The sequence below is a fragment of the Entelurus aequoreus genome, linkage group LG11, assembly GCF_033978785.1.
Source record: "Entelurus aequoreus isolate RoL-2023_Sb linkage group LG11, RoL_Eaeq_v1.1, whole genome shotgun sequence".
Lineage (NCBI taxonomy): Eukaryota > Metazoa > Chordata > Actinopteri > Syngnathiformes > Syngnathidae > Entelurus > Entelurus aequoreus.
Window position 1 is genome coordinate 74,556,482 of NC_084741.1, and position 21,954 is coordinate 74,578,435.

Below are 21,954 nucleotides of genomic sequence, written 5' to 3' on the forward strand. Positions count from 1 at the left end.
GAAGACCTTGGAGAGGCACAGGCACAGCAAGAAGAAGACCTTGGAGAGGCACAGGCACAGCAAGAAGAAGACCTTGGAGAGGCACAGGCACAGCAAGAAGAAGACCTTGGAGAGGCACAGGCACAGCAAGGATACACCAAATGTACGACACAAACAAGAGCATCAAGTTGCATCTACTGGCTGAATGTGAATTCATTTTGCTTCCTGAAGAACATTGGACATCTGTAAAGCATCGTAATCGCAACGCGTCAAAATAAGAGATCAGCATTGTCATCTGGAAAGGTAAGCAGCTTGTAATTTAAGGACAGGACAACATTTAAGTGAGTCAACACATAAAACAAAGTCCAAGAAGGAGGATGAAAAGCTCATGGAATTGCCACACGGAGGAATCATAGAGCTCGTAGCCTAGAAAGAACAAAGCCAAGTTAAGAGTGGACCCTTTTCCACCGCAGGAACTTTTACAGGAACTTCCCCCTTTCTTCCCCGGGTAAATAAGATCCCGCTGTGCTTCCACCAAAAACTACCCATGAAGATTTAGCTCTTCAGGAACCTTTCAGAGTTCCTTTCAGCTTGGTGGGACTTTTCCAAGCCACCAGGAACCTTTTGGTGGGCGGCTGTGCTGTCAAACACTGATTCAGTTCCTTAAACTTCTTTGTGCTGAAGAACACTGAGCAGCGGAACTATCTTGCACTCTTTCTACTCACTCTTTAAACTACATGTAGTTTATTGTTTAATATTTTTACTAACTTCATTTTAATACTCGAAGCTACAAGAAGTGAACCGACTCTTTTTCATGTATTTACGTAGGAGTATCAAGCCGGACTCGAAGCGTCGACCTCAGACAATTACTACTCTGACTTTGTTGGCAAAATCTGAAATAAATGAGTGGAAGGAAGGTTAATAACATCAAATATTAACTATTTACTTTATGACATGTTGTAAAAGTAGTCAGTGACACTCCATTTGTGGAGTTATTAGCTTCAACCCCAGCCAACAGAATGCTAATGCTAACATGCTAACGCTAAACCTGATGTGTCGGCGTGAGATAAACACTGACATTTATTATTTATAGAGATGTCCGATAATATCGGCCTGCCAATATTATCGGCCGGTAAATGCGTTAAAATGTAATATCGGAAATGATCGGAAATGATCGGTATTGGTTTTTTTTATTATCGGTATCAGTTTTTTTTGTGTTTTTTTTATTAAATCAACATAAAAAACACAAGATACACTTACAATTAGTGCAAATCAGGGTTAGGGTCTGACACACTAGCTGAGACTAAGAGTTATTGATATTAATCAGGGTTAGGGTCTCACACACTAGCTGAGACTAAGAGTAATTGATATTAATCAGGGTTAGGGTCTCACACACTAGCTGAGACTAAGAGTAATTGATATTAATCAGGGTTAGGGTCTCACACACTAGCTGAGACTAAGAGTAATTGATATTAATCAGGGTTAGGGTCTCACACACTAGCTGAGACTAAGAGTAATTGATATTAATCAGGGTGAGGGTCTCACACACTAGCTGAGACTAAGAGTTATTGATATTAATCAGGGTTAGGGTCTCACACACTAGCTGAGACTAAGAGTTATTGATATTAATCAGGGTTAGGGTCTCACACACTAGCTGAGACTAAGAGTTATTGATATTTATCAGGGTTAGGGTCTGACACACTAGCTGAGACTAAGAGTTATTGATATTAATCAGGGTTAGGGTCTGACACACTAGCTGAGACTAAGAGTAATTGATATTAATCAGGGTTAGGGTCTCACACACTAGCTGAGACTAAGAGTTATTGATATTTATCAGGGTTAGGGTCTGACACACTAGCTGAGACTAAGAGTAATTGATATTAATCAGGGTTAGGGTCTCACACACTAGCTGAGACTAAGAGTTATTGATATTTATCAGGGTTAGGGTCTGACACACTAGCTGAGACTAAGAGTAATTGATATTAATCAGGGTTAGGGTCTCACACACTAGCTGAGACTAAGAGTTATTGATATTAATCAGGGTTAGGGTCTCACACACTAGCTGAGACTAAGAGTAATTGATATTAATCAGGGTTAGGGTCTGACACACTAGCTGAGACTAAGAGTAATTGATATTAATCAGGGTTAGGGTCTCACACACTAGCTGAGACTAAGAGTAATTGATATTAATCAGGAGTGTGTCTCCACCACTGAAGCTGCTTCTGGGCTCCAACTAATGACTCACTGCTTGTTTCCATTGGAAAAGCCTAATGTTTGCGATGGCTGTGAGCCGCTGAAGTGACGGGAAGATGTCATTTCTTGTTGTGTCAGCTCAGCAGTGTTTAGAAGACAATCCCGTGGCCTAAAGGGGATTTCAAGGAGAAAGTCAATAAGGAACTTTCCATACCGCTTGAACAGTCGTGGCCTCGCCAGCCTCCCTCGCACTGACATCGGTCTGGAGCCACGCAGCGGCCGTGGACGCACTCCTTGGTGCAGCGAGCTGGTGATGACAGACAACATCTGACTGCTTTTGTCTCCAAATGCCCTCAGAAGAAGACCACATGTTGACAAGAATATTTGGAGACATTTCAATGACACGACTTCTGCTTTCACCTAACCATCACCTATTTTCACTTTTCTACTTCCTATTTTCAAGTACAAAAGTTTTGAAATGTGCTTATAATGAAAGGCAACTAATAATTATTGCATGTATAATAATAGTAATAATCTAAGATAATATGAAAAATGCATACTATCATTTTTTTCCACATTGTATTTCATCTTTTAAACCCTTTTTGAACTTGAAATGCCTCTTTTGAAAAGCACTAATACATGTATAGCAGTTATTAATACATTTACATGTAATAACACTATAATTATTATAATTACAATTATTGATACTATAACATAATAATTAATTGTTTTTCTTACTTTTGTATTTCATATTTTTTACTTTTAATTCTTTTTTCGCCTCTTTTTAAAGTCTCTTATAAATTAAAGGCTGCCAAAGATATTGTAATAATAATCTGATAAAAGAATAATATAAAATAACATATAAAAGTTATACTATTGTTTTAGTTTTTTTTTTTTTTACTTTAACCACCTGTTTTGAAAAGCGCTAATAAATTAATGGCAGCTAATACATTAATGGCAGCTAATAAACATTATAAATATATATATATATATATATCTATATATATATGTATATCTATATATATATATATATATATATATATATATATATATATATATATATATATATATATATATATATATATATATATATAATTATTTATATATATATATATATATATATATATATATATATATATAGATATATATATATATATATATATATATATATATATATATATATATATATATATATATATATATATATATATATATATATATATATATATATATATATATGTATATATATATATATATATATATATATATATATATATATATATATATATATATATATATATATATATATATATATATATATATATATATATATATATATATATATATAGATAGATACCGACTTAAACAAGTTGAAAAACTTATTGGGGTGTTACCATTTAGTGGTCAATTGTACGGAATATGTACTGTACAGTGCAATCTACTAATAACAGTCTCAATCAATCAATCAATGAACAATTACTATCCACCCATCAATGTACTCCATATTTTTTTCTTTTATCCTTTATTTGCCTGTTTTCAAAGGCGTTTACAAATTAAACCCCGCTATAGATAATCTTGTATAATAATCTAATAAAATAATAATAATAATGATGAGATAATAATATAAAATAATATTTAAAATGCATACTATTAATTATTTAAAAAAAATAAATATATATATATAACAAATCTTAAAACCTAAACTTTATCTGCCTGTTGTGAAAGACACTTATAAATAGGGGAAGCTAAATGTAATAACATAATTGTGTGTATATTGTGTAATGAGAATAATATTATTTGCTTTTAAAATCATACATATCTGTTTTTTCCCTTTTATTTCCCTCTTAGAAAAGCGGTAACGTGGTGCATGTTGAAGTGAACAAACTAATTGTTGAGACATGGAGAAGAAGTACTATTATACACTCGTTTAGCATGTTTTAATACTTAGTGTAATATTCATCTTTTATTATGTTTTGTCCACCTGGGACACGACAAATAAGCAGCAAGACAGGAAAATGCTGTTTCCTGGAATGTTTCACTGTGCGACACCACAGAAGCCAGCAGAGAAGCCACATTTTGTGGACTCTGGCAGGTGCGCTCATCAACATGTTGACCTTGCAGATTGAGTGCTTGAAGAAAATGTGCATAATGTTCATCTGATGGTGTCAAAAGCATATTGCTACTTCAGAAGAGTTTTGTTGATATTTTCTCCAGATGATCTACCAATGACTTACCAACACATGTGTTGGCGCTCTCGTAGTAGCCCGGGCAGCACTGGTAGCGCTTGCGGTAGTCGGTCTTCACCGCCTGCCTGTATGCGCTCTTGTAGGTGATCCTGGAAGAAGGACGTTCAGGTCTTAAAGAGCACGAAGTCGCTGCTGCAGAGGATGTTGGCGCTACCTGTGACGCGGGCATCTGTAGTTGGTCCCAGGGTCCGAGCAGGGCTCCTCGGTCACATGGTCGTAAGGATGCGAGTACGACTCCTTGACTGAGGTGGTGAAGCTGCACACAAACATTAACAACAACTTTTCATTCCTGCTCATCTGTGTGTGTTTTCATTCAAATCCTCTGCAAATAGGAGTTGATTATTAGGATCAGAGTCCTTCAGCACAAAGCCCACTAACCCTAACCCTAACCCTAACTCTAACCCTAACTCTACTTTCATTCAAATCACTCATTCAAATCCTCAACAAATAGGAGTTGATTATTAGGATCAGAGTCCTTCAGCACAAAGCCCACTAACCCTAACCCTAACCACCTCACTACTAAGCCCACTCCTCAAAGAGCCACCTCACTACTAAGCCCACTCCTCAAAGAGCCAGCTCACTACTAAGCCCACTCCTCAAAGAGCCACCTCACTACTAAGCCCACTAACCCTAACCCTAACCACCTCACTACTAAGCCCACTCCTCAAAGAGCCACCTCACTACTAAGCCCACTCCTCAAAGAGCCAGCTCACTACTAAGCCCACTCCTCAAAGAGCCAGCTCACTACTAAGCCCACTCCTCAAAGAGCCAGCTCACTACTAAGCCCACTCCTCAAAGAGCCACCTCACTACTAAGCCCACTCCTCAAAGAGCCACCTCACTACTAAGCCCACTAACCCTAACCCTAACCCTAACCACCTCACTACTAAGCCCACTCCTCAAAGAGCCAGCTCACTACTAAGCCCACTAACCCTAACCCTAACCACCTCACTACTAAGCCCACTCCTCAAAGAGCCAGCTCACTACTAAGCCCACTAACCCTAACCCTAACCACCTCACTACTAAGCCCACTCCTCAAAGAGCCACCTCACTACTAAGCCCACTCCTCAAAGAGCCAGCTCACTACTAAGCCCACTCCTCAAAGAGCCAGCTCACTACTAAGCCCACTCCTCAAAGAGCCAGCTCACTACTAAGCCCACTCCTCAAAGAGCCACCTCACTACTAAGCCCACTCCTCAAAGAGCCAGCTCACTACTAAGCCCACTCCTCAAAGAGCCAGCTCACTACTAAGCCCACTCCTCAAAGAGCCAGCTCACTACTAAGCCCACTCCTCAAAGAGCCACCTCACTACTAAGCCCACTCCTCAAAGAGCCAGCTCACTACTAAGCCCACTCCTCAAAGAGCCACCTCACTACTAAGCCCACTAACCCTAACCCTAACCACCTCACTACTAAGCCCACTCCTCAAAGAGCCAGCTCACTACCAAGCCCACTAACCCTAACCCTAACCACCTCACTACTAAGCCCACTCCTCAAAGAGCCACCTCACTACTAAGCCCACTCCTCAAAGAGCCAGCTCACTACTAAGCCCACTCCTCAAAGAGCCAGCTCACTACTAAGCCCACTCCTCAAAGAGCCACCTCACTACTAAGCCCACTCCTCAAAGAGCCACCTCACTACTAAGCCCACTCCTCAAAGAGCCAGCTCACTACTAAGCCCACTCCTCAAAGAGCCACCTCACTACTAAGCCCACTCCTCAAAGAGCCACCTCACTACTAAGCCCACTCCTCAAAGAGCCAGCTCACTGCTAAGCCCACTCCTCAAAGAGCCACCTCACTACTAAGCCCACTCCTCAAAGAGCCACCTCACTACTAAGCCCACTCCTCAAAGAGCCACCTCACTACTAAGCCCACTCCTCAAAGAGCCAGCTCACTACTAAGCCCACTCCTCAAAGAGCCACCTCACTACTAAGCCCACTCCTCAAAGAGCCAGCTCACTACTAAGCCCACTCCTCAAAGAGCCACCTCACTACTAAGCCCACTCCTCAAAGAGCCAGCTCACTACTAAGCCCACTCCTCAAAGAGCCAGCTCACTACTAAGCCCACTCCTCAAAGAGCCAGCTCACTACTAAGCCCACTCCTCAAAGAGCCACCTCACTACTAAGCCCACTCCTCAAAGAGCCAGCTCACTACTAAGCCCACTCCTCAAAGAGCCACCTCACTACTAAGCCCACTCCTCAAAGAGCCACCTCACTACTAAGCCCACTCCTCAAAGAGCCACCTCACTACTAAGCCCACTCCTCAAAGAGCCACCTCACTACTAAGCCCACTAACCCTAACCCTAACCACCTCACTACTAAGCCCACTGCTCAAAGAGCCACCTCACTACTAAGCCCACTCCTCAAAGAGCCACCTCACTACTAAGCCCACTCCTTAAAGAGCCACCTCACTACTAAGCCCACTCCTCAAAGAGCCACCTCACTACTAAGCCCACTCCTCAAAGAGCCAGCTCACTACTAAGCCCACTCCTCAAAGAGCCACCTCACTACTAAGCCCACTCCTCAAAGAGCCACCTCACTACTAAGCCCACTCCTCAAAGAGCCACCTCACTACTAAGCCCACTAACCCTAACCACCTCACTACTAAGCCCACTCCTCAAAGAGCCACCTCACTACTAAGCCCACTCCTCAAAGAGCCACCTCACTACTAAGCCCACTCCTCAAAGAGCCACCTCACTACTAAGCCCACTCCTCAAAGAGCCAGCTCACTACTAAGCCCACTCCTCAAAGAGCCACCTCACTACTAAGCCCACTCCTCAAAGAGCCAGCTCACTACTAAGCCCACTAACCCTAACCCTAACCACCTCACTACTAAGCCCACTCCTCAAAGAGCCACCTCACTACTAAGCCCACTCCTCAAAGAGCCACCTCACTACTAAGCCCACTCCTCAAAGAGCCACCTCACTACTAAGCCCACTCCTCAAAGAGCCAGCTCACTACTAAGCCCACTCCTCAAAGAGCCAACTCACTACTAAGCCCACTCCTCAAAGAGCCAGCTCACTACTAAGCCCACTCCTCAAAGAGCCAACTCACTACTAAGCCCACTCCTCAAAGAGCCAGCTCACTACTAAGCCCACTCCTCAAAGAGCCACCTCACTACTAAGCCCACTCCTCAAAGAGCCAGCTCACTACTAAGCCCACTCCTCAAAGAGCCACCTCACTACTAAGCCCACTCCTCAAAGAGCCAGCTCACTACTAAGCCCACTCCTCAAAGAGCCAGCTCACTACTAAGCCCACTCCTCAAAGAGCCAGCTCACTACTAAGCCCACTCCTCAAAGAGCCAGCTCACTACTAAGCCCACTCCTCAAAGAGCCAGCTCACTACTAAGCCCACTCCTCAAAGAGCCAGCTCACTACTAAGCCCACTCCTCAAAGAGCCAGCTCACTACTAAGCCCACTCCTCAAAGAGCCAGCTCACTACTAAGCCCACTCCTCAAAGAGCCAGCTCACTACTAAGCCCACTCCTCAAAGAGCCAGCTCACTACTAAGCCCACTCCTCAAAGAGCCAGCTCACTACTAAGCCCACTCCTCAAAGAGCCACCTCACTACTAAGCCCACTCCTCAAAGAGCCAGCTCACTACTAAGCCCACTCCTCAAAGAGCCAGCTCACTACTAAGCCCACTCCTCAAAGAGCCAGCTCACTACTAAGCCCACTCCTCAAAGAGCCACCTCACTACTAAGCCCACTCCTCAAAGAGCCAGCTCACTACTAAAGTTGTACTTTCAACCTGCCTCATTTTGCCGGCCATGCATTTTTTCACTTTTCCAATGAGTCCCTCGCCACATCTCCGTCTAAATATTCACCACAACGCATATTTCTTTTAAAAGAAACTTTTGGTCTAAATCAAGCATTTTCAAGCATAAAAATGGCTCCGTAAAGTAAAAATATCAATACTACAAATGGCCACTAGAGGACAACACAGCAATCAGAGTGTGCTGTTCACTGATTGGCTCAGCCGCAAGCACAGTTTCTATGTTGGATTAAAAACAGGACTAATGGGTATATTTCAGGTTTTCAGGGCTCTCATAATGTTGAAATATTTATTTAAAATGTTGTGAACATTTTTTTACGCTTTAGCTATGAAAATATCTGATTTTGTAATGAATGATTTTCATCTAGAATGTTTCGCAGGGGATTTTATACCTGCGAAACCTGCGAAACAGGCTTGTGGGGATGATATAGCCTCTGTGTTTTTTCCTGACCTAACGTATATTCTGCTCTACTCCGGTATTGAGCACTGTATAACGGATAAACCACAGTAACCTCGACTATATATATATATATATATATATATATATATATATATATATATATATATATATATATATATATATATATATATATATAAACAACAATATATATAAGAACACGTTGAATACGTATATATATATGTATATATTTATTTGTATATTCATGTATACATAGACAACAAATGTGTATATATAATAAGAAAAATGTAAAACTAATATGTTTTCAACATTTGCTTATTATATTGTACATGTTATGTTTGTTTTGACCTTTGCTGTGTCTCAAAGAGAAGCAGTATGCTACACAAGAACGCAACAGCTTGCAATTGTCCATAAAAGGAGATAAAAGCCCAGAGAATGCGACGTAACATTGTGACTGCGCTGAATGCTCACCCTTGCCCCTCCATCACAGAAAAGATGACAATGTCCTCACCTCTCCCACAGGCTGCACACATTGGGGTCTCTGGGGTTGAGGGAGCAGGCCAGGCTGAGCAAGAAGAAGAGCAGAAGCAGGACGTTGTGCACAGTCAGCATGGTCCTGAAAGACAAACAAACATTCACAATGTCTCATCTTTGGTGTCATCTCTGCAAAGAAACCTTCACTACTCTACTGTGTAATACTTCACATGATCTTGTCCTCCTGGGGAAAATAAAGTATCTAAACTGCACTGTCTGCATATAAATAATGATTTTTCTTTTTACTCTTTGACTCTAAACTCACTAAATTAACGTTTGTCTGCCATTTAAGACATTTTCAATGAAGTTCTGATAAAGTATTTCAGTCAGATGTCAAGATTCACCTTAGCTGAAGGTGTGTTTAAGATTGGGGGCACTTTCATTCTTTTTCAAATATTTATTCATTGTATAATAATGCTCATACACACACACACACACACACACACACACACACACACACACACACACACACACACACACACACACACACACACACACACACACACACACACACACACACACACACACACACACACACACACACACACACACACACACACACGCACACACACACACACCAACAAGACAGGCATGTTGGGCAGCGCACACACACAGAGTACTTACAAGCAGACACAGTGTGTAGACAGAAAAGGGAGAACGGACGCATGTTGGCTTAAAAAGTAAAGATAAAGGTGAAGGTTATTATCTTTTACCCAGCGTGACTCTCTCTCCAGGTCCTGATTGAAGTTATTTCTAGGTGATTTAAGGTAGAGGCAGTACTGTACACATCTGCATACATAACCATATTGGTGTTTGTTGTAAAACAGGGAAGATCATTAGTCCAAATAATACAAAGTAAAGGACCTAAGCTGCTTCCTTGAGGCACACCGCAGTAATTGTACTTGCGTTCAGATAAGCTAGCATTCAAACACACTCTCTGTGATCTTCCTGATAGATACTTGCTCAACATCCAAGAAAGTGACATACTATTAAAACCACATTTTCTCAGTTTGGAGATCATTATGTGGTGATCTACGACATAGTGATCTCTATACGGTCAGTGATCAGATCAATGCATATATCAGTACAACAATGACTCTGACTGGGGTGCTCCCTGGCAAATTTCACTCCAAAATACGGCCTGAAAGAACTTTGGATAAAACTGTTACCAAATTTTGGGCAAATAAAGACATGCATTCAAGTAGACGGTTTAAAAACCTTCCGGACGCATTTGTGCACTAATATTGGCTCTTTACTTAAGCAAATGTTATACATGCAAGTGAGTAATCACCTGTGTGTATATATATATATATATATATATATAGGGATGATGTTTGATAAGAAATTATCGAGTTCGAGCCTATTATCGAATCCTATTATCGAACCGATTCCTTATGGATTCTCTTATGGAGTCCAGATAGGTTGTTGTATATGGAAAAAAACACACCATATTTGGTTTAACAAAAGCTCACTTTTATTATATGAGAAAAAAATAAAATCTAATAAATAAATAAATATTGACTGTTACCCCCCCTAAAAAAATAAAATAAAATAAATAAATATTGACTGTTGTTACCCAAAGTATATTAAGTGGGATTTTTCAGAAAAACAAATATATACAGTAACACAAAAACAAGCTGTCTCTGTGGTCACTATAGGTGTATAAATAATAATATAGTGTTAAATAAAATCAGTCCCTTGGGCACAAAACTGGAAATAATACAGCTCTCCAAAAAGTGCACTTCTGCTGCTATTGGAACATAACCGTTTGTTATGATGCTTTGACATTTTTGCACTTTATTTCTTTATTGAAAGAACATTCTATGAAGAGAAAAGTTGTTTGCAAATGTGGTTACAATGCTAATAAATGAAAAGTTAAAGCTAAAAAAAGAAATACACTTTATTGAGTTAACATTATTTCTTTATGGGGGAAAGATGTTATGAGCGAGAGAATATAACAACTACACTACCCAGCATGCAACGGGAGTTACGAGCATGCGCGGTAGCCCCGAAAAGTGTTGCATGTTGCCACGCTGTGAAAGTAAACGTCAAGAACTCAGCCAACACGCCTCGTCTGCATTATTTATAATTAGACAGACAACACATCTACAGTGTGATTTTGTAACGTTTACAAGAAAAGAAAAACAAAAGTTAAAAAAGGTAGATGTGTTGTATATATATGTATGTGCTGCAGTGTTGTATATATATGTATGTGCTGCAGTGTTGTATATATATGTATGTGCTGCGGTGTCATATATGTTGTATATATATGTATGTGCTGCAGTGTTGTATATATATGTATGTGCTGCAGTGTCATATATGTTGTATATATATGTATGTGCTGCGGTGTCATATATGTTGTATATATATGTATGTGCTGCAGTGTTGTATATATATGTATGTGCTGCAGTGTTGTATATATATGTATGTGCTGCAGTGTTGTATATATATGTATGTGCTGCGGTGTTGTATATATATGTATGTGCTGCAGTGTTGTATATATATGTATGTGCTGCGGTGTTGTATATATATGTATGTGCTGCGGTGTTGTATATATATGTATGTGCTGCGGTTGTTTTAAAAACGTTGTGACAGCTGCCGTAAAGGAGGTGCGTTGCTAGCCTGGTTGCTATGTTTCCGGTTGGTGGTAAAAGTGTTGGTCATGTGTTTGTAGTCTGCTCAAATCTCTCAGTAAAGTTGTTCATTGGATTATACCTTTTGTTTTGAACTTTATTATTTCATTGTTTTTCCTGCTTTCGCTATCTGCGCCTAATGACTGAGCTACGTGACGTAAATTCTTGTGATGTCTCACAGGGCATTTCTGGTCGGGACGGGATTCGTGCCGAGGGATTCGAATAAAGAACCAACTCTTTTTCTTTACTATAGTGGTCTCGATAACGGGTACCGGTTCTCAAAAAGGGATTGGAGTCCGAGGACTCGGTTCTTTTCTTATCGAACAACCGGGAAAACCGGTTTCGAGTATCATCCCTATATATATATATATATATATATATATATATATATATATATATATATATATATATATATATATATATATATATATATATATATATATATATATATATATATATATATATATATATATATATATATATATATATATATATATATATATATATAAAGCCAAAGTATTTGAAGACAAAGCCTTTTGTTATGAATAGTTATTAGTAACAACGTATTCTTGTTGCATGTTTAGGGATGAATACCAAGTTTGGTACTTTTAAATTTATTGACTAAATTCCGTCGGTGCGATTTGCGTAAAATCAAAGTGTACTATATTTTGTCGTACACACACACAAAAGTAGCAAACATTTTTACAGTTGAGTACTGGTATCGATTCCTAGATACCACAGGGAATTGGTACTGTATCGGTTCAAATGTGAAAGTTATCCATCCCTATGCATGCTGCTTTGTTTTATTGTTCAAATGTTTGCTTTTTTTGTAAAAATGTTTTCTACAAAGTGCTGCGGGCCGCACTTTGAACACGGCTGTTTTGCTAGCTATGTACACTCCGTGACAAATAAGCTAGTTAGCAGTGACAAATAAGCTAGTTAGCAGTGACAAATAAGCTAGTTAGCAGTGACAAATAAGCTAGTTAGCAGTGACAAATAAGCTAGTTAGCAGTGACAAATAAGCTAGTTAGCAGTGACAAATAAGCTAGTTAGCAGTGACAAATAAGCTAGTTAGCTTCCTTTGCCGCCAGTGAAGGATCATGGAGAGAAGTGATCATGTTGGAACGTCCTCTGAACAAGAAATATTCTTGACCAATCATAGCCTTTACAGCTAGTCACGCAGACTTTGCACGGGCACAAATGAGACGGTGTAGCGGACGTTGGCGCCGCCACGCAGGACTTTTATCCAGGCTGCAAAGAAAGTGAAAGTGACCAAATGCAAGAAGAACGTAGCAGGAGAGCAGCGACGTGTATTCTAGTGTGGAAACAATGTTGGCCCAGATGATTATCTTTCACTAAATCCTCAGTTGAAAGTGTAAAAGAGTCCATGAAAAGCAGCGTGGAGGTCAAGAGAAATGCAGCGTGGAGGTCAAGAGAAAAGCAGCGTGGAGGTCAAGAGAAGCATCAGACGTGTCCAAGAGGAGAAGGAAATGACACTTCATGGTGACCTCCATCCTTCAGAGGCCTCACCAGCAGCATCTGGATCGCATCACGCAGGGACCTGTTAGGCTCTCAGGGAGACAAAGGGACATGTTTTTCTTCCCGTCACCTTTTAAAAAAAATCCCAAACAGCAGTCGGGCAGCGCGGGTAAGTGCCAGACTTCTGGTCAACACATGTGGACGTGAGCTCTCATTGTGCAGGTGACATCACTCGCTGGCAACTAAACACTAATATTCTTCAACAAATCTATATTTGATGACAAACAACTCTAGCAGGGTCATTTGTGTCTGAAAAGGAGTTCTAAAACTATCTTTTACTGCACTGGTAATGTGTCACATACTACATGACTGCACTGGTAATGTGTCACATACTACATTACTGCACTGGTAATGTGTCACATACTACATGACTGCACTGGTAATGTGTCACATACTACATTACTGCACTGGTAATGTGTCACATACTACATGACTGCACTGGTAATGTGTCACATACTACATTACTGCACTGGTAATGTGTCACATACTACATGACTGCACTGGTAATGTGTCACATACTACATGACTGCACTGGTAATGTGTCACATACTACATTACTGCACTGGTAATGTGTCACATACTACATTACTGCACTGGTAATGTGTCACATACTACATTACTGCACTGGTAATGTGTCACATACTACATTACTGCACTGGTAATGTGTCACATACTACATGACTGCACTGGTAATGTGTCACATACTACATTACTGCACTGGTAATGTGTCACATACTACATGACTGCACTGGTAATTTGTCACATACTACATGACTGCACTGGTAATGTGTCACATACTACATGACTGCACTGGTAATGTGTCACATACTACATGACTGCACTGGTAATGTGTCACATACTACATTACTGCACTGGTAATGTGTCACATACTACATTACTGCACTGGTAATGTGTCACATACTACATTACTGCACTGGTAATGTGTCACATACTACATGACTGCACTGGTAATGTGTCACATACTACATTACTGCACTGGTAATGTGTCACATACTACATGACTGCACTGGTAATTTGTCACATACTACATGACTGCACTGGTAATGTGTCACATACTACATGACTGCACTGGTAATGTGTCACATACTACATGACTGCACTGGTAATGTGTCACATACTACATTACTGCACTGGTAATGTGTCACATACTACATTACTGCACTGGTAATGTGTCACATACTACATTACTGCACTGGTAATGTGTCACATACTACATTACTGCACTGGTAATGTGTCACATACTACATTACTGCACTGGTAACGTGTCACATACTACATTACTGCACTGGTAACGTGTCACATGCTACATGACTGCACTGGTAATGTGTCACATACTACATGACTGCACTGGTAATGTGTCACCTACTACATGACTGCACTGGTAATGTGTCACATACTACATTACTGCACTGGTAATGTGTCACATACTACATGACTGCACTGGTAATGTGTCACATACTACATGACTGCACTGGTAATGTGTCACATACTACATGACTGCACTGGTAATGTGTCACATACTACATGACTGCACTGGTAATGTGTCACATACTACATTACTGCACTGGTAATGTGTCACATACTACATTACTGCACTGGTAATGTGTCACATACTACATTACTGCACTGGTAATGTGTCACATACTACATGACTGCACTGGTAATGTGTCACATACTACATTACTGCACTGGTAATGTGTCACATACTACATGACTGCACTGGTAATTTGTCACATACTACATGACTGCACTGGTAATGTGTCACATACTACATGACTGCACTGGTAATGTGTCACATACTACATGACTGCACTGGTAATGTGTCACATACTACATTACTGCACTGGTAATGTGTCACATACTACATTACTGCACTGGTAATGTGTCACATACTACATTACTGCACTGGTAATGTGTCACATACTACATGACTGCACTGGTAATGTGTCACATACTACATTACTGCACTGGTAATGTGTCACATACTACATGACTGCACTGGTAATTTGTCACATACTACATGACTGCACTGGTAATGTGTCACATACTACATGACTGCACTGGTAATGTGTCACATACTACATGACTGCACTGGTAATGTGTCACATACTACATTACTGCACTGGTAATGTGTCACATACTACATTACTGCACTGGTAATGTGTCACATACTACATTACTGCACTGGTAATGTGTCACATACTACATTACTGCACTGGTAATGTGTCACATACTACATTACTGCACTGGTAACGTGTCACATACTACATTACTGCACTGGTAACGTGTCACATGCTACATGACTGCACTGGTAATGTGTCACATACTACATGACTGCACTGGTAATGTGTCACCTACTACATGACTGCACTGGTAATGTGTCACATACTACATTACTGCACTGGTAATGTGTCACATACTACATGACTGCACTGGTAATGTGTCACATACTACATGACTGCACTGGTAATGTGTCACATACTACATGACTGCACTGGTAATGTGTCACATACTACATGACTGCACTGGTAATGTGTCACATACTACATTACTGCACTGGTAATGTGTCACATACTACATTACTGCACTGGTAATGTGTCACATACTACATGACTGCACTGGTAATGTGTCACATACTACATGACTGCACTGGTAATGTGTCACATACTACATGACTGCACTGGTAATGTGTCACATACTACATGACTGCACTGGTAATGTGTCACATACTACATGACTGCACTGGTAATGTGTCACATACTACATTACTGCACTGGTAATGTGTCACATACTACATTACTGCACTGGTAATGTGTCACATACTACATTACTGCACTGGTAACGTGTCACATACTACATTACTGCACTGGTAACGTGTCACATGCTACATGACTGCACTGGTAATGTGTCACATACTACATGACTGCACTGGTAATGTGTCACCTACTACATGACTGCACTGGTAATGTGTCACATACTACATTACTGCACTGGTAATGTGTCACATACTACATTACTGCACTGGTAATGTGTCACATACTACATTACTGCACTGGTAATGTGTCACATACTACATGACTGCACTGGTAATGTGTCACATACTACATGACTGCACTGGTAATGTGTCACATTCTGCATTACTGCACTGGTAATGTGTCACATACTACATTACTGCACTGGTAATGTATCACATACTACATGACTGCACTGGTAATGTGTCACATACTACATGACTGCACTGGTAATGTGTCACATACTACATGACTGCACTGGTAATGTGTCACCTACTACATGACTGCACTGGTAATGTGTCACATACTACATTACTGCACTGGTAATGTGTCACATACTACATTACTGCACTGGTAATGTGTCACATACTACATGACTGCACTGGTAATGTGTCACATACTACATGACTGCACTGGTAATGTGTCACATACTACATTACTGCACTGGTAATGTGTCACATACTACATGACTGCACTGGTAATGTGTCACATACTACATGACTGCACTGGTAATGTGTCACATACTACATTACTGCACTGGTAATGTGTCACATACTACATGACTGCACTGGTAATGTGTCACATACTACATGACTGCACTGGTAATGTGTCACATTCTGCATTAACATCAACATCAAGAGTCTTTCAAAAATCTTGTGTAAGTTTTGTACAGTTTTCTGAACAGAACAGCTGCAGTGATTTGGTCAACATGAACTAGAAAAGCAGTCAGAAAGCACAAACCTCCGCCAGGCTTTTGTCCAAAGACTTACTCCATTTCTGACATTACAATATATTTTTTTGTTAATTTTGTTAAGTATCTTGTCTTTGCAGTCTATTCAATTGAATATAAGTTCAAAAGGATTTGTTGTATTCTGTTTTTATTTAGCATTTACACAACGTGACAACTTCACTGCTTTTGTACTTTGTACTTGACAAGCAAAACCACAATGGTGGACTACAGCAGTACAGCAAGATGGTGACTTTTCTTGACCTGAAGTCCTGCAGTCAACACAACTTGACAAGGTGACCTAGCCAACCACTGAATATTAGACTTTTTCACTCCTAACTGGCTAAATCCCATTTTAGACATTTTACTGTTATTCTTGACAAGGTTGTTTGTGCCAAAGAGTCTGATGCTCTAATAAGAGATGTTGTGTTAGCTAATAAGAGATGCTGTGTTAGCTGATGCTCTAATAAGAGATGCTGTGTTAGCTAATAAGAGATGCTGTGTTAGCTGATGCTCTAATAAGAGATGCTGTGTTAGCTAATAAGAGATGCTGTGTTAGCTGATGCTCTAATAAGAGATGCTGTGTTAGCTAATAAGAGATGCTGTGTTAGCTAATAAGAGATGCTGTGTTAGCTGATGCTCTAATAAGAGATGCTGTGTTAGCTAATAAGAGATGCTGTGTTAGCTGATGCTCTAATAAGAGATGCTGTGTTAGCTAATAAGAGATGCTGTGTTAGCTGATGCTCTAATAAGAGATGTTGTGTTAGCTAATAAGAGATGTTGTGTTAGCTAATAAGAGATGTTGTGTTAGCTAATAAGAGATGCTGTGTTAGCTGATGCTCTAATAAGAGATGCTGTGTTAGCTAATAAGAGATGCTGTGTTAGCTGATGCTCTAATAAGAGATGCTGTGTTAGCTGATGCTCTAATAAGAGATGCTGTGTTAGCTGATGCTCTAATAAGAGATGCTGTGTTAGCTAATAAGAGATGCTGTGTTAGCTGATGCTCTAATAAGAGATGCTGTGTTAGCTAATAAGAGATGCTGTGTTAGCTAAATCTCAGTCAATGACACAAATGTCATTCAATTGTTGCTGCATAAGCGTCCCCTTAAAAGTTGTGATGAAACTGGTGGTTTCCACGTTAATCCCTTCAGGACCAGCCATTGTTGACTTGCAGCTGACCTTTCACCATTTCCAAGGATGCTGACTGCTCATCCATGATTTGTGTACATCCTTGTCAAGTAGTTTGTATCAGTACACAAGCCAAGGTGTGTTTGTAAACACCTCACCTCAGCGCCTCATTTCACATGTCTGTGATTGGCGGCTGTCACTGCTGGTGAGGCTGGCAGTGTGATGGAAGATTTGGTGACTGCTCGCTCACCGCTAGCGTCTGGGTAATTCACTCTCTGCCGCCATAACAGACTTTTACGAGAGGACGCATGTGGCTCCTATTAGGGGAGTCATCAAGCACTCCGTGGAAGTTGGGCTTCATATTTTTCATGAGCTTCTCTTCTTTGTAATTGTGCTTCATTAGAGAAAGAGTCCAAAGCGCACAGAGATTGTTCAACGCTGACAAACACAGCGGCGCTTAGACAGACTTGTTGGAGTGGGACCGGGTTGCAGAGTATGGTAGACAAGAGGAGCTCCAGGTGGTGTTGTCATCATGTAGAAAGCCGACTCTTCAAGGGGGAAAGCTGGATTTCTTGGAAAAGCAGCTCAGAATCTTGGACGGCAACAAGCAGCGACAGTTTTTGAAATCATGCGAGCAGCGAACAATCGCTAACACAAACACGCTAGCAAAACAAGCTAACACAAACACGCTAGCAAAACACGCTAGCAAAACAAGGCAATAAAGAAAGTTTCAAAGTGTCAATTATTTCTGAGACGGTCTCCTAAAACCAAGAACTGTAACTTGAATGGACTAAAAAAGACATTTGATTGTAAATGTTTAGAGCAGAGGGGGCAAGTGGGTTGGACTGCTAAAATCATGACATGATAACATCAAAATAAAGACAACTTCAGATTCAACCGAGAGTTCTCTGAATCTTCCAGAACTTGTTTACTTGCAGCTCAACTTTAAAAAGACATGATGTCATCTCTCATCTTAAGTCCATCTGCCAGAATACGTCAATAAAGTCAAAGGAAGACCTTCTCTACACACACACACACACGCACACACACGCACACACACACACACACACACACACACACACACACACACACACACACACACACACACACACGCACACACACACACACACACACACACACACACACACACACACACACACACACACACACACACACACACACACACACACACACACACACACACACACACACACACACACACACACACATTGTGCTGAGTACACCATGCACACATTTGATCTCACATTGCTGCAGCCTTTTGTTGCCGCAGCAACCACGCTGAGTGATAAAGTGGGCGGGGTCGAAAGGTGTTGCAGGTGCAAGACAACTATGATGTCATATCAATCATGTCTTCAATCTTTCACTTTTTTGTCTGTGATTCACAATCCTTATGTCAGACAAGAACACTTTTTTGTGTGTGTGTGCATTCTAGCTGGTAAATAAATGTTATCAAAAGTCAGCTAACCATGGAGGTAATGGGATTTGGTGTATTCCGCCTATAAAGCACTCTAAAAAACATCCACCAGCCTCTACCATCGTTATTTTATATTATTTATATGTAAGTATATTTGTCATGTGGTAACAAGCGTATTCATAATAACGTAATGTTTGCGGAATATTAATGTCACATAAAACATTGACTTTTCCCTTCCAAGACAACAACACAACTACTCATGGCAGACTTGGTGACAGACAACAAAAACTATTGTGGGACAAATGATGATCCAAAAATGTATCATTTTGAGTTTGAGTTTTAGGAGGATGAAACACGAAGCATCTTGTAGCAGTATCGCTAAGTGCTAAACAAGAAATACAAACATAATAAAACAATCACTTACTGTACAAAGTCCGCTCTCACTGGGATAAAGACTGATGGGATGTTTATGTCTTCCCATTTAGATGAAAAATTCCTTGTAATCCTCACAAAGGTTAAAAAAAAAGGTGCCGCAAGCGAGCGACTTTTCCTGTCTTTCTCACCACTTCCAGGTCGAAGTTTTCTTGTTTTTTGGCCACATCCTTCTACTATCCAGGTGAGAGACATGATTTATAATCCAGGATGAACTTTCACCAACTCAGAGGTGATGCAGCAGCTCGGTATGTCAATCCTGTGGCAGCATAAGATGGTTCGCTCTCTGTGATCACAGCGCCGCTAACAATAGTTTGTCTGCTTTAACAATGTTGCTAATAGAGCTTGAAAATGTGGGGTGAACACGCATTGCATTGTGGGTATTGTTGGACTCTCAATGGCTTATATACATGGCTGAATACAAAACACAGTCCTAAAGTTGTTCTTTTCTTTAACGAGTTCCAAATATGTGGCCAATGTGAGGCATGGATAACTGCCAGAATGCTCGGCATGATGGCGTCAGGAAAACATAACCATTTGGTGGGAGTTGCCTCATTTGGTGGGAGTTGCCTCATTTGGTGGGAGTTGCCTCATTTGGTGGGAGTTGCCTCATTTGGTGGGAGTTGCCTCATTTGGTGAGAGTTGCCTCATTTGGTGAGAGTTGCCTCATTTGGTGAGTGTTGCCTCATTTGGTGGGAGTTGCCTCATTTGGTGGGAGTTGCCTCATTTGGTGGGAGTTGCCTCATTTGGTGGGAGTTGCCTCATTTGGTGGGAGTTGCCTCATTTGGTGGGAGTTGCCTCATTTGGTGGGAGTTGCCTCATTTGGTGGGAGTTGCCTCATTTGGTGGGAGTTGCCTCATTTGGTGAGAGTTGCCTCATTTGGTGAGAGTTGCCTCATTTGGTGAGAGTTGCCTCATTTGGTGGGAGTTGCCTCATTTGGTGGGAGTTGCCTCATTTGGTGAGAGTTGCCTCATTTGGTGAGTGTTGCCTCATTTGGTGGGAGTTGCCTCATTTGGTGGGAGTTGCCTCATTTGGTGGGAGTTGCCTCATTTGGTGAGAGTTGCCTCATTTGGTGGGAGTTGCCTCATTTGGTGGGAGTTGCCTCATTTGGTGGGAGTTGCCTCATTTGGTGGGAGTTGCCTCATTTGGTGGGAGTTGCCTCATTTGGTGGGAGTTGCCTCATTTGGTGAGAGTTGCCTCATTTGGTGAGAGTTGCCTCATTTGGTGGGAGTTGCCTCATTTGGTGAGAGTTGCCTCATTTGGTGAGAGTTGCCTCATTTGGTGAGAGTTGCCTCATTTGGTGAGAGTTGCCTCATTTGGTGAGAGTTGCCTCATTTGGTGGGAGTTGCCTCATTTGGTGAGAGTTGCCTCATTTGGTGGGAGTTGCCTCATTTGGTGAGAGTTGCCTCATTTGGTGGGAGTTGCCTCATTTGGTGGGAGTTGCCTCATTTGGTGAGAGTTGCCTCATTTGGTGGGAGTTGCCTCATTTGGTGGGAGTTGCCTCATTTGGTGGGAGTTGCCTCATTTGGTGAGAGTTGCCTCATTTGGTGAGAGTTGCCTCATTTGGTGAGAGTTGCCTCATTTGGTGAGAGTTGCCTCATTTGGTGGGAGTTGCCTCATTTGGTGAGAGTTGCCTCATTTGGTGGGAGTTGCCTCATTTGGTGGGAGTTGCCTCATTTGGTGGGAGTTGCCTCATTTGGTGGGAGTTGCCTCATTTGGTGAGAGTTGCCTCATTTGGTGGGAGTTGCCTCATTTGGTGGGAGTTGCCTCATTTGGTGAGAGTTGCCTCATTTGGTGGGAGTTGCCTCATTTGGTGAGAGTTGCCTCATTTGGTGGGAGTTGCCTCATTTGGTGGGAGTTGCCTCATTTGGTGAGAGTTGCCTCATTTGGTG

The 21,954-nt window shown here is 41.0% G+C and overlaps 1 protein-coding gene across 2 annotated transcripts in view; it reads right to left on the reverse strand.

The window, feature by feature from the left end:
- The window catches only part of LOC133660465 (platelet endothelial aggregation receptor 1-like), a 618,594-nt gene that overhangs the window by 546,813 nt on the left and 49,827 nt on the right, over positions 1-21,954 (reverse strand). For both annotated transcript variants that reach the window (XM_062063981.1, XM_062063980.1), the window contains exons 2-5: positions 9,114-9,218; positions 4,573-4,674; positions 4,407-4,507; positions 2,387-2,479 (exon numbers count right to left, since the gene is read on the reverse strand). In XM_062063981.1, coding sequence (XP_061919965.1) covers positions 2,387-2,479; positions 4,407-4,507; positions 4,573-4,674; positions 9,114-9,214 — 397 coding nt within the window. In that variant the 5' untranslated portion in view covers positions 9,215-9,218. The remainder of the gene's footprint in view (positions 1-2,386; positions 2,480-4,406; positions 4,508-4,572; positions 4,675-9,113; positions 9,219-21,954) is intronic.